Source organism: Cladophialophora psammophila (assembly GCF_000585535.1).
Source record: "Cladophialophora psammophila CBS 110553 chromosome Unknown aczJe-supercont1.19, whole genome shotgun sequence".
Lineage (NCBI taxonomy): Eukaryota > Fungi > Ascomycota > Eurotiomycetes > Chaetothyriales > Herpotrichiellaceae > Cladophialophora > Cladophialophora psammophila.
In genome coordinates, this window is record NW_006912940.1 from 456,616 (window position 1) to 469,241 (window position 12,626).

The following is a 12,626-nucleotide window of genomic DNA, read 5'->3' on the forward strand; positions in this document are numbered from 1 at the left end:
TTTGAGAAAGGCAGGAATCGGGATGGAAATGGGATGGAAATGGGATGAAAGAATGTAAAGGGTGGTCACTGGTGGAGATGGTGGGAGATTAAACGGAACTTGGCTGTCGCGTGGCCGGATCCGCCGACGCCCAACGCGTAGCCCAGACGCGACAACATCATCATCATCATCCCCGAATACTCGGTACTTGTACTTCGTATAGGTACCGGGTACATATTACTGCGTCAGAATATGATCTGCCTCTCCAGCGCACACAACGCCGGTCCCAAAGCACTGCTGCTCCACATGAATCCATGGATGATGCCCGAGAACTCGTCAAAGCTGGCTATACCAGCCGCCCGGATGCCCTCCGAAAGTAAAGAAATGAACTGGAGGCGCAAATCATCGAACAGCGTAGCAGAGCAAGCTGCCACGGTAAGTATCCAGAGGAGAACCACGTTGGAGCTCTCCCATCGGGGAAGTAAGCCCTCTGTGCCTGCCATCAGCTGCAACTTGGTCCCATAAAGCATCCCGGCGCCAGGTTCAAAGTCAAACTTGGCCCGAATTTCACACAGGTACAAAATGCTGGCCAACCGAAAGCACTCGCGTTGGCGCAGTTGGATCTCATCTCGCCGCGTTCCGTGAGCAATCGAGAGGCAGTCGTGCAACAGTGGAGAGACGTGGAAGACCGCAAACGGGCTGTCTTGCCACAGATCTCGCCTCTTGCACTCATCGTCCATAATTCTGCTCAGATGCCTTAACTGTCGACAGACGTGCTGCACCGCTGCGCTTCCCCCGATGTTGTCGAAAACCTCCTGGTGTGAGAGTTGGCCGATATCGGGCAGGTCAAAGGTCAGTCTACTTCGAGTAGCCAGGATATGATATGGAGGGCGGTATTGTGGAGCAGCATCCTGGCGAAGGCGGCCGTTGACTTCTATCCTACATAGACGACGTTGGCCTAGGCAAAAGTGATGGTCTTCATGGGAGGATGCATACCAGAACATCGACAGTCGGAGAGCGGCAGTAGAATCCAAGGTTTGTTCTCCACCTCGATGAAGCAGGATCTTTGCAAGCCCATCCATATGCACTTGGAAGATTTGTGTTTCCTTGATCAAGTTCTGCAGTTCACCAGGTCAACCGGGGGATGATTCTTGGGGGGCGACAATATCGGGAGCGTACCGCATACGCAGCAGCAGCTAAAACAGTGGTTATCACTTCATCACTCGTACCAGTGGCAAGGTTGTTCAGTCTCTGCTGCAGGGACCGCGTGGTGATCAATGCATATCTTGCATCTTCCCCGGAGTCGTCTTCGGATCGGCACCAGTGGACCAGGTGCCACGCAGACGCGGACAACATCTGGGACACCGCAATGGTTTCTCGAACGAGATCGATGAATCCAATGTCGATCAGGGTTCGGAATTTGGGACATGTTCCGTCGTACACTATTTGGGCTTCTCAGAAACGGCCCAGCCCAAGCAAGAACGGGTATGTTAGACGAGGGATGATGCACTGACCATGGTCCCAGAGGCGATGCGCCCGAGAACCAGCATCGATGCCAAACGATCGAAATGGATCCGAACGATTTGCTGGAAGCACGGTTACAGGGCCAACCACGGCCTGACTGGTGGTATTCGAGACGCCTTGCGACGAACTGTCTACTAACAAAGGACTCACATCGAGCTCCCAGGTTGTCTGTCGCTGTCGATGAGGATGGCGACGCCGGTAGTTGGCCTGCGCGTGGCTGTGCACAAGCCTGCGTGTCTCGGCGCTGGGCCTTGTCTCTGGTCCACTTACGGCAATGAATTGATACTGTTGCTCAGGCTTGGGAGCCGAGTCTCTTCCTAGTCGGCTGCGTGACGGTCCTTCTGCCATGTTGCCGGCGCTTCAGGAGAGGGTTAAATTGTCTCCTTGCAGACTCATGATGACCGAATCGACCGATCTGGTGGTGGCTGCCGCCGAAGAGAATTGAGCTGGCGCTTGGATGTCCACAGAATGCAGCATCCTTCGGTTTGCGGCTGATGGTGTGGTGGGTTGTTTGTGTCGGAGTACCTCCGAGGAATTACCCAAATCGCAGTCTCCTGCACCACCACGTATGTAAGCGACACCTCTGCACCAACGCCACCGTCAGCTGCGCGGATAGTATGCACGGACCGGGATCAGATTGATCTGTTTTGGGTCTAGTTCATGACGCTGTGGGAAGAGACGGTGGTGCAGGTGGTCAGGAGCTGAAGAGAATAGGTAGCAAAGGTTTAGATTGGAATACTGCTTCAAAGAGCCATGGAGCCACAGACGATTAGACGTAATCTATCAAAGATCAACTGCGCATCAGGGCATGAGTCTTCTAATAATAATGCAGCAGCATAAGTTCTCACTTGCTCCTGACTTGAGAGTTTCCACCAAGTACAGAGACTTCTTCAGAAGCGTAACAATTCCCTTCTCTACTTTTTCTTCTTTGGTGGCGGATTTGTCTCGACACCCTTGTACGACACGGACCCAGGCAACTTCTCCCACGGAGCAAAGACATTCTTGAGGCTCTTCTTGTTCAGCGCCTGCTTCAGCTCGGGGAAATGTCTGATCAGAACATCCTTCATGCCTGTGTTCTGCACCCACTGCAGGCCCTCCTTCGTGTACGTCGCCGCGTTCCACTGGCCCGCGATGAAGCGGTCGCTCTTCAGCCGTCGGGACGCCATGAGGATGAATATGCGAAACGCCGTGTCGCTAAAACCGAACCCGGCGGGCACCGGCTCGCTGTGCGACCCAACCAGTGTGTCCACCAACTCGATGTCACCGCCGTAGGCGTCTGAGAGGGCCGAAGCCAGTGCCGTGTCGCCGCCGGTCAGGTCTTCGAAGGTCTTGGCCGGCGGCATGCGCAGTAGTCGTCGAAACTGGTTGTATCGCGGTACCCCCCGCTCCCGGTCCCGCAGGATGTCCACGGTGCCCATGTCTCGGTGCAGCCCGTCTGGGGTAGTCAGGTTGCGGAGAAAGTCCGGGTAGTTCGAGTTTGTGATTGCACCAGGGTAGTTGATGCCAAAGGAGTAGAAGGCGTCAGCGAAGGTGAGAGGCCCGTCGAGCGGTTTCTGGGCGTCGCCGAAGAGCATGTGCTTGACCTCGGTCTGGGTTTTGAATTCGCCGTCGCGTGCGTTGAAGAAGGCGATCGTGTCCGGAATCAGAGAGTGCATACGGTAAACCGAAACGAATTCCTCGGTGAGGGAATACGGCACGCCGAAGTGATCGACTCCCGAGCCCGGGATGCCGCTGATGACCTCACTTGTCTTGGAGATGCGGCCCAGCATCTTCGTCAAGGACTCGCCGACGAGTCCCCACCAATTCGCGCTCATGCCGATCTTGAGGGTCGGGTGGGCGAGAATGGCTGGGGTCCATTCCACCGTGTGGATCTTGGCCATCAGCGCACAGTTGACGAGCCGAGCCTTGTCGAAGATCTGGTCGCCGGTCCAGTCTGGGTAGTTTCGCCGCAGCATGTCGCAGATGGAATTGTGTTCCAGCGCAAAAAGCGTGTGCAACATCTCCATGCCTATCCACCAGTTGTTGTTGAAGCCCGTTAGAGGGTTGCCCTGGTCGTCACGCGGCAGGAACTGTGCACGGCAGTCTTTGGTGAGCAGCAACTTGCCGTCGCTGTGTTTGTTTCGCAGCGTGGTGGTGACCTCCTCGCTCGAGCCGTAGATTTGTGAACTGTCCCACCACGCCGTGTTGACGTTCTTGTAGCCAGGGCATCTTTTGTCGGTCTCACTGAGGACTGCATCCGGTTCTGTCTGTGGCAGCTCCATTTTGCCATAAGGCCACTTATCTCCGTGAGGGAGGGGGATGTCGTAGTTCGCCTTGCTCTGTAAGGGAGTCGGTTATCACCGCATTTTACTCGCGAGCTATTGATGGGCATTTGTGCAAGGGGCTCCGGTCACCTACATTCTCATGGAAGAACCAGTCATGTGTCTGAAATTGGATCCACGCTGCTGCCAGCAAATTCAACGTCGTGGCCGGGATAAAGGATTTCCGTGCCATGAAGCGTTCGCTCAGCTAGAGAGAGGGTCATGTCAGCATTATTGCGTGGACGGAGGAGTCACGGATTCACTCACCATTCTCGGATTTGGATTCCACAGATCCTCGTCGTAAGGCTTCGGGCAAAAGGCCCTGGGAAAGTTGCGGCCCAAGCGCATCCCCGCGCATCCCATGAGTGGCATTTCAGTCGAGTTGAACTTGCCATCCGAGTTACGAGCAGTCTCGAATCGCTTGTCAGGCATAGGCACGGTAGACTGAGTGCCCTGGGCGGCTCCAGAAGGATAGACATCGTGTAAGTTGTACTGGCGAAGCTCGACACGTAAGGCCTCTAAGTTGAGGGCGCCGACCAAGCTGGGGAGTTTGTGCCATGGGACGAACTTGTTGACGAGATGGAAGAAGCCTACAAGCAAACGATCCGTGAAGTTAGGATTGTAGCTGGGTCTCACGGCTTCGTCCATGCTGGCGACGAGGGGTGAGGATGTTCGCGGCAGAAAGATGAACGAAAAGCTGCACGAGGAGGAATGGGGGATCGTTGTTAAGAACGCAGTGACGGTGATCGGAATGACTCTGCACAAGCCATGCGTCTCAGCTGCGCCTTCGCGGGTGTGTGCGTGCGTCAAAACCTGTCACACACGGAGCCAGCTGCGATTCTCCCGCTGTCATTTCTCCAAGAATGGCTGGCCGCCTGAAGCTGTGAGGGTTCGTGTTCGTGTTGGGTTGTCGTAACACCTGCCAGTGACAAGGTGCAAGAGGTGCAAGAGGTGCAAGAGGTGACCGCCAAGCCGCGACAAACCAGTTGCAAGGCTGGCTGCTTCCCAACTGGTTCGGTTGCTGTGCAAGGCCTGCACCTGCCTCCAGCTCGCATGCAAACTGCTCTCAGCTTATCCGGCTAAACCACGAATATTGAATGTTGGCCAGTCCTCGTGATACTCTTGGTCCTTGTGACCCTGGTGCTCAACTCGTGTAACGGACGTGTCGAAGCGTCGAAATTCCCACGCTAGCCTGCCTGGCTGTTGACACAGGTGTTGGGGGAGCCCCTTCACCATCTCTGTGATCCTCCTGTTTGCCCAATTGCCTTCTCATCAATTCTAATCGAGGGTGTATAGAGACATTGGAATCTTCCGAGTCATCGGCAACTTTTCACCAAAACACCACGATGTACTTGACACTTACCAACATCGCGAAGACGGCCTTCACCGGGGGTTACCGTGACAAGTCTCAAGCAGCCTCCCGCCATGGTGAAGAAGATCACACGTATATCAAAGGGGACATCGAAACTCGCGGGCCATGTCCTGGGCTGAACGCCCTGGCAAACCAAGGCTACCTGTACTTACCATCGCCTGCATCTCTCTCCCCGAAAGTGGCCAGAAGCGACATGTGCTGACCTCGAAGCAGGCCGCGAGACGGGAAGAATCTCACCATTCCTCAAGTCCAACACGCCCTCGAGACGGCCCTGCACATGTCTCCGCTCGCCGCCGGGTCGCTCTGCAGCAGTCTTCCCCCGCTACTGCGTAAGGACGGCACCTTCGACCTCGTGGACACCCGCCGTCACAATGTCATCGAGCATGACTCCTCCTTCACCCGGCTTGACTTTCACCAGGGTGACAATTACACCTTCCAGCCAGACATGTTGCAGGCTATGATCGATGATGCGGATGGCGGGCCGGTGACCCTCCGATCGCTAGCCAAGACATTCATCCGTCGGGACAAGGAGAGTCGGGCTGCAGGGGCTCCAAAACTGCCGTTGAGGCTCTGGTTTGTTCGAGTGTTGCAGGCAGTTGGGGTGATGAACACGGCTCAGACTGGTGGCATCTTGACCAAAGAAGTGTTGCATGCTGTTTTTGTGGAGGAGCGGTTTCCGGAGATCATCCTCGAGAACCCAACACCGAGGACTGTCTTGACATTGCTCGGGAATGCGCTGGGAATGATGCGATATGTCATCTTTGGGCCTTAGAAAATTAGACACCGCTGACGGCGTCAAAGTATCGGCTTATCAAGGTTGCAAAGCGCGTTTATAGTTTTTTTTTTTTTTCCCCCGAACTCAGCAAAGCTCTAGTTTGTCCGAATGCTCCTCTGTACAATTTCCGATATATTGCCGACCAACTCGTGAAGTCTTCACATGCCAACACAAGAATGCTCCGTACCTCGAGACGACAAGGTAGTGAGACCCTGCCAACGCTACCTACTCAACCCCTTGCCTTTACTTCTAGCCCTGGGCTGTCCCTCCGGCGGCTATTACTACTCTGGTGCCTGACCCTTTGTCCTAGTCTCCTTGGGCTGTTCGCCAGCGGCCACCTCTTCGACGGCTTCGCCGAGGATACTTAGGCCCTTTGCCATGTCATCCTTTGAGATGTTCAAGGGTGGGATGAATCGCAAGGTGTCGTAGATTGAGGTAGTGAGGACTAGCATGCCCTTTTCCATACACTTGGCCTGCACCTTGGAGGCAATGCCCTTGCCAGACACGAACTCCATCGCCTGCATCAACCCGAGGCCTCTCACGTCGTGGATCATGTGGCCAAAATCCGCTTTTGTCTTTGCCAGCATGTCGGCCATTTCTTGCCCTCGGGCATTCACATTCTCCAAGACCCTCTCGTCCTTGAAGGCCTTTGCCACGGCGACGCCGGCCGCGCAGGAGACGGCGTTGCCGGCGTACGTCCCGCCCATGGACCCTGGCTTCTGCGTGTCCATCAGCTCCTTCCGTGACACGATTCCGGACAGCGGGAATCCGTTCGCAATGCCCTTGGCCATGACCATGATGTCCGGCCGGACTCCCCAGTGCTCGATGGCGAACATCTTCCCAGTCCGACCAAATCCACACTGCACTTCGTCCGTGACGAGGAGAATGTTGTTCTTGTCACAGATTTCTCGGACACGGGCAAGATAGCCCGGCGGTGCGGGGACATATCCGCCTTCTCCGAGCACAGGCTCGATGAATATGGCTGCGGTATCTGATGGAGCAGTCTCCCTCTTAAGGAGGAGTTCCAACTGGGCGACGGGATCCATGCAGCAGTTGTCAAAGCCATGTTTGCCGGTGTGAGAAGCGATTGAACATTGTGCGCAGTAAGGGAATGGCACAGCAAACACTCCGGGCATCAGCGGGGCATAGTTCTCGCTGTAGATAGTCTTTGACCGCGTCATCGCCATGGTCCCGAAGGTGCGTCCGTGGTAGGAGCCTTGCATGACGATAATGTTCTGCTTCTTAGTCGCATGCCGGGCCAGCTTGACCGCAGCTTCGACCGCTTCTGAGCCAGAATTCCAGAAGAAGAAGGTGTCCAGGGATTTATGGGGCATCAGGGGCAAAAGGGACTCGATGAGCTCGAGATACGGCCTTTGGAAGGCGATGTTGACTTGAGCATGGACAATTTTCCCAGCTTGGGCTTGAGCGGCTTTGGTGACAGCTGGGTGGCAGTGGCCTAGGTTGGCCACGCCAATGCCGCAGGTGAAATCGAGCATCTTCTTCCCTGAAGTCATTGTGACATAGCTGCCTGAGCCGCTCTCGATGACTTCTGTAGACAGACGACCAATTCCTTTGGCTACATGGCGGATGCCAAACGCGGCGAGCTTGGAAACACTCATGGCAATCGAGGTCTGCGCGGGGCTATCGTGAGCAGATTGTTGGCTCGGATAGTAGAGAAGTCAACAAAACGCGCACAGGAGTTGAGGTCTGTTTGTGGATAACAGAGCTGCCCGAGTGTCAAGCGCTGCAACGGCTCAAAGGCCTCGAAAATATTCAGTTGACGCTTGGAGATTGAAACTGTGCGTGGTTCAATGTTTCGTCCTGTAGTCTGATTACGTTTAAACTTTACGTCATTGGCCAGTTGGCGGAGAGTAACTTTTGTGTTACGTATTCTGGGAGATGAAGCGAGGGGGATGGGAACAGCGACAACAACAACAACAACACCACCACCACGACGATCGAAGCTGGTATGATATTCTGACTGCGAGAACGCGGAATTATATCTCAGGAAGCATGAGCCAAGGACCGAGCATTTAGAGCACGTGGGGCGGCTGTTGAAGTCCCCGGAATCATATTGACTTCGATTTCATTCTTCTTCAGGACAGTGATCACTCAGAGATGCTCACGACCGTTGATGGGATTCATGTCCAGCTTGAAGTTACAATCCAGCTGTCATGTTCCTTGGAATCTCAGTAGCTAGGAGGATCAGCCTTCGACTGCAATGCATTTGCTTAGGCCTTGATATGCTCTTCTGTGTTCACATGTTCCACGGTCGCCTCAACCTTCTCGGTCATCAATTCCTTCACACCCTTTAGGAACCAGATACCCACCAAAGCAAGGACGACAAAGGGGATGATGCTCGCCCACGCAAGTCTATATGCGTGAGCATATGCCCAATGACTAGCATCCAGCGTCTTCGCCTCAATCGTCGCATTCATCCCAGGGATTCCGACAAGACCAGTGCCCGCATACAGAGCTTCTATGAGAGCAGGCACGGATGACTGAGGCAAACCTGCCTCGACTGCCGCATTGCCAACTGTGGTCGGATAGGATTTGAGCTTGCCGTTGATGATGGCATCCAGGACCGCCGAGCCAAATGCTCCTCCGATCGCACGGGCCGAGAAGCCCAATCCTGTTGCAGTGGAAAGAAAGGCATGGGGAGCGGTGAACTGGATCAAGGCAACGATGAGTGTCAAAGGACCGGATTGGCCAATGCCGGACAGAACATTGAAGCCAATCTGAGCACTGTTCATGCTAGGTGTAATAACGGCATAGCAGATGCAGCTGACATTTCCATCCATTAGTGACAGGTTTGTTTCAGGTGCCAACAATTTACTTACACGACGAGGAAAATGACGAATGTCGCGATCAAGGGAGATTTCAAATCCTTGTACTTGGTAGCATACAGCCTGTCCATCTCGTTAGCAATTGCAACAAATCAAAAGGATGCACGCTCACGTTAGTGGGATGGACGTAAACAAAGTCACAAGATTGTAAGACAGCTGCCGGATGGAGATCTTCCATGCATTGGTCTGGAATCCAAGATTGAGAATAATCTGAGGTGTGACACTGTTGACAGCGCTGTAGAAGATCCACCCTTCGACGGCAAATGCAAACACAGACAGCGCGAAATTGGGCGAGCCCTTGAAGAAGACGTGGGCAACGATGCCATCGGATCGACCTTTCCATTCTGTAAACCACTGTTAGCGGGTATCACTGGGAGAAGATGCCATCAACGGAGTATCTACAAACCATAAAGACAAAATACTGCCAAGAATCCGAGTCCAACGCCGAGAGGAGCAGCAACATGGACGTCCGACCAAGCGTAGGCACCGCCTGCCCAGTCTAAAGCCAATAAAAGAAGCGTACAAGCCACGATGAACACGAATGATCCGATGGGGTCGATGGCCCAGATGTATTCTTTCAACGACATCTTGGGATAGTCGGATCGTCGAGTAGGATGGTAGAAAAGGACGAGCCCGATGAAAGTAGCTGCGTGAAAGGCCGCTTGCATCCAGAAGATGTCTCGCCAGCCTGACGGGCTTTGGTTGGTAACGCCGCCTGAGCCGAGAATCCCGACGCTGAAATACTGAGTTAGCGAGATCCGAAGCTTTTCCATCGGTCAGTAACATACAGTCCGCCCACAGCGCCTCCCAGGAAGGCAAATCCATTGGCGAGAGCTCTGTATTTGAGCGGCAAGACCTCGCTGGGAATGGCTTGCACAATGGCAATCGTGCTCAAAGTCACACCGATGAGAATACCACCTCCGATGAGCATGGACATCGAGGTTGCTTTGGCTGACATGACTGCACCTCCAAAAGCGATCAGGGGCGGTATTGAGGCCAGCCATTTCCGATCCAGCACATCGCTCAGACGACCGACAATTGGAGACAGCACACTCTGCATAAGCAACGGGCCCTCTGTGAAGCTTCAGTTAGCCATGGTAAAGAAGGTTCGAGACCATCATGTCACTCACGGATGATCCAGCCAGCAATTGGCGCATCACCCAGATCTCGAATGATGAATGCAATGACAGACCCAGCGGCCACGACGACGAAAACTTGGGCCATGATGGCAAAGCAAGTGACGAAGACGACCAGCCATGATCGCCAACTCAGGTTGACATGCTCAGCCTCGTTGAGTTCTTGAATGTGTTGCATGGGAGCCTCGAACTCGGCAGCCCGCTGTCTCTCGCGTTCACGCACCTGGGCGGCATTTTCGATGATTTCTGTCGTCTGTGAGACGTCCTTCTCGTTGGCCATTTTGCTGGGCTCAAGAATTGTTGTATGTTAAGAAGGTGAGGGAGTGAAGGAGGGAGTCAAGGAGGGAGTCAAGGAGCGAGGTTGATCAGAGGACAGGATTCCACGGAAGCCTTCTCCTACGAGTTATACTTAGGCAGACCACGGACCGGTACGCATTGTGCATGACCTGCTTCGTCTGCGTTCTAGCCACCGTATTTTGCCCCGGCAGTTGATCCAGAGCTATTCACCGGGCAGACTCCGTCTCGCTCCTCCGCCACAAGCACCAGGTTTCAGGCATGATCTGGCTGGAGATGGGGCACGACAACCAATCTTGTGAAAGGCGGTCTCCCAAGGGGCAAGCTGGCTACCAATCGTCCACCGGCTCGTTCTGTTCCATGGGGGTATTTTCCGGAAGCTGGTGTGCGACCCGCACGTGGCGATCGTTCGGCAATTGCTGGGATGTTTTAGGGCGAGCCGAGAGTGCTTGGAACCTTTGACTCGAAGGCACTGACCTCAGGGGAGAATGGGGAGGTCGAGGGTCAAAAAGTGGGTAAAAGCCAGCGATACGAAGGATGGAAAGGAAGTGGAATGGGAGGCTGGAGGTGGGATTCTGGCGGTGCATGCGTTCTGCGGAGAAGCTGGAGCTGCTTGTGGGGTCTTGGATCCCTCATCTCCTAATTTCGACGACATCAGTCGCAGGCACTTTTTTCCTTTCCTCGCCGCCCGAAGGATCGGACCAAAACCCTCGTGGCCTCAGCTCGCTTGTTCCCCGTGCGATAATGGACGATGGAGCCACCTTTGGGTCCTCGGAAGGAACCCCTTACCAAGACGTCTTTTAGATCGACCGCCCTGACTACTTCAAATTGGTGGCAATACTTCGTAGACTGGATGAAAGTCGTCAAAATACGCTAGAAACTATCCTGGCCGAGACGATTGTGGGAGAAGAAGAGGACGACGACACCCTCGCTATGGTATTTGATGCTTGGACCTTGGCACCTGGTGATGGGGAGGTGAGGTGTGACAGGATCTGTTGCCGTAATAACATTTTAAGAACTGCCCTTACAGCTGCAGCTATTGATTGAGTGGACAGATGACGGCACGGAGGTCAAAAGAAGACTTGCGCTCGAGCGCGTCTCTATGATTCTCCGGTGAGTGAGTACCTGGTGGGATTGCAATAGAGGTGAGAAGAGCAACTCATCTCAATAATTCACTGTTGCATATTTTAACTTCACTGTGATGACTCCTCCCCCATCTCATTATCGGGTTCTTTTGGTAAGTCTCTTGAAGTGAATCTCATACAAGTCATCAGCCAATTGGCAAATCCGCAACACTTGACCAGCGGCCAGTGTTAATCAATGTTGCAATACCCACTGTCAAGTCCTCCTTATCACGTCCTCCGAGGCCACTTCACCATCGAGTCAAACATCGTCGTCGATTCTTGACATGGACACACGTGGTCTTGCACCGAAATGGCAACCGCAAACGCTAGGACCAACGCCAGTACCGTTGAAAAAAGGTCCTAACACGAGATCTGCCGGAAGTCTCTCCCAAAGTGAGCCAGACTCGGATATGGGGAAACTGGGAGATATTGAAAACGAAGGGAGTGATTCCCCGTCGCTTAGTCGACGCAAACGTGCGATAGATCCTGAGCTCGAGGAAACTCCGCGAAAGAGACTACCTCCTAGCGCCGGCAAGGACGAATGGGAAGACAGCAGCGACGAGGAAGAAGGCAACAGCAAATACTTTCAAACCCGTCTTGCAGACAGCACACCAAACAAAGAAAAGGCTACAGGCAAACCGTCTCGTTCTCACAGGATCTCCAAGTCAAAGGGAGCAGAGGCCAAGAAGCTGTCCATGTCAAGTATGTGTCAAATCACTTTTCCTCAGCGCTTTATGCTGTGTCGAAGCTAAGGCCAAATTGAATGCTACTGACATGCATCACCTCAAGAGACCGCGGTCGACTTTCGAAATCGTAAAGAAGTCGAAGGACATTACAAAAAGAAAGTATGCGCAATGATCGACCACGATGTCCTGGAACGGGTCGAAGCAGAAGGAGGCATCACGCCAGCTGGGAGAATGTACAAAGCTGTCTATCGGATGATGGAGCGCCGCAGACGCACCGAGCGGCCGGCCGCGAAGGGCGCAGGCCACGAAGAAGTCAGAAGGCTGAGAGCTGAGAATCAAGCGATGAAGGAGAAGATCGATGAAGCTACCCGACTGTTACGCTCTGCTTGAAGCATGGATCTTTCGGACCGAAGGCGAAAGGTCTTTTTCGTTGCATTGTACTAGACTGGCTGTATTGCAAAATCTATCGATTGTTGAGACAATGAGGTTGCGGGTTGAAAGCTGAAGCAACCGATTCGTTAGGCGAAGTTGCAACTTGGAAGATGCTGAGCTTGGAAGCGAAGATCGGGACGCTGCGCAGTATCGAGAAA

At 53.8% G+C, this 12,626-nt stretch overlaps 6 protein-coding genes across 6 annotated transcripts; 2 read left to right on the top strand and 4 right to left on the bottom strand.

Moving 5' to 3' along the window:
* Positions 1-224: 224 nt before the first annotated feature.
* On the bottom strand, positions 225-1,851 carry A1O5_10302 (uncharacterized protein; the record flags this gene model as incomplete). Its single annotated transcript, XM_007750878.1, has 4 exons — positions 225-918; positions 976-1,097; positions 1,159-1,421; positions 1,494-1,851. The coding sequence occupies 4 exons, from the start codon at positions 1,849-1,851 to the stop codon at positions 225-227; spliced, it is 1,437 nt and encodes a 478-aa protein (XP_007749068.1).
* Positions 1,852-2,417: 566 nt separating this feature from the next.
* Positions 2,418-4,451, bottom strand: A1O5_10303 (uncharacterized protein; the record flags this gene model as incomplete). The annotated part of the gene is made up of 3 exons (XM_007750879.1): positions 2,418-3,821; positions 3,901-4,011; positions 4,071-4,451. The coding sequence occupies 3 exons, from the start codon at positions 4,449-4,451 to the stop codon at positions 2,418-2,420; spliced, it is 1,896 nt and encodes a 631-aa protein (XP_007749069.1).
* A 698-nt stretch (positions 4,452-5,149) lies between these two features.
* On the top strand, positions 5,150-5,947 carry A1O5_10304 (uncharacterized protein; the record flags this gene model as incomplete). The annotated part of the gene is made up of 2 exons (XM_007750880.1): positions 5,150-5,319; positions 5,389-5,947. The coding sequence occupies 2 exons, from the start codon at positions 5,150-5,152 to the stop codon at positions 5,945-5,947; spliced, it is 729 nt and encodes a 242-aa protein (XP_007749070.1).
* Positions 5,948-6,231: 284 nt separating this feature from the next.
* A1O5_10305 (4-aminobutyrate aminotransferase) lies at positions 6,232-7,569 on the bottom strand (the record flags this gene model as incomplete). Its single annotated transcript, XM_007750881.1, has 1 exon — positions 6,232-7,569. One exon carries the CDS (start codon positions 7,567-7,569, stop codon positions 6,232-6,234), a length of 1,338 nt encoding a protein of 445 aa, XP_007749071.1.
* Positions 7,570-8,181: 612 nt separating this feature from the next.
* A1O5_10306 (uncharacterized protein) lies at positions 8,182-10,212 on the bottom strand (the record flags this gene model as incomplete). The annotated part of the gene is made up of 6 exons (XM_007750882.1): positions 8,182-8,734; positions 8,791-8,859; positions 8,909-9,140; positions 9,203-9,531; positions 9,585-9,870; positions 9,927-10,212. 6 exons carry the CDS (start codon positions 10,210-10,212, stop codon positions 8,182-8,184), a joined length of 1,755 nt encoding a protein of 584 aa, XP_007749072.1.
* Positions 10,213-11,634: 1,422 nt separating this feature from the next.
* A1O5_10307 (uncharacterized protein) lies at positions 11,635-12,426 on the top strand (the record flags this gene model as incomplete). The annotated part of the gene is made up of 2 exons (XM_007750883.1): positions 11,635-12,052; positions 12,140-12,426. 2 exons carry the CDS (start codon positions 11,635-11,637, stop codon positions 12,424-12,426), a joined length of 705 nt encoding a protein of 234 aa, XP_007749073.1.
* Positions 12,427-12,626: the final 200 nt, after the last annotated feature.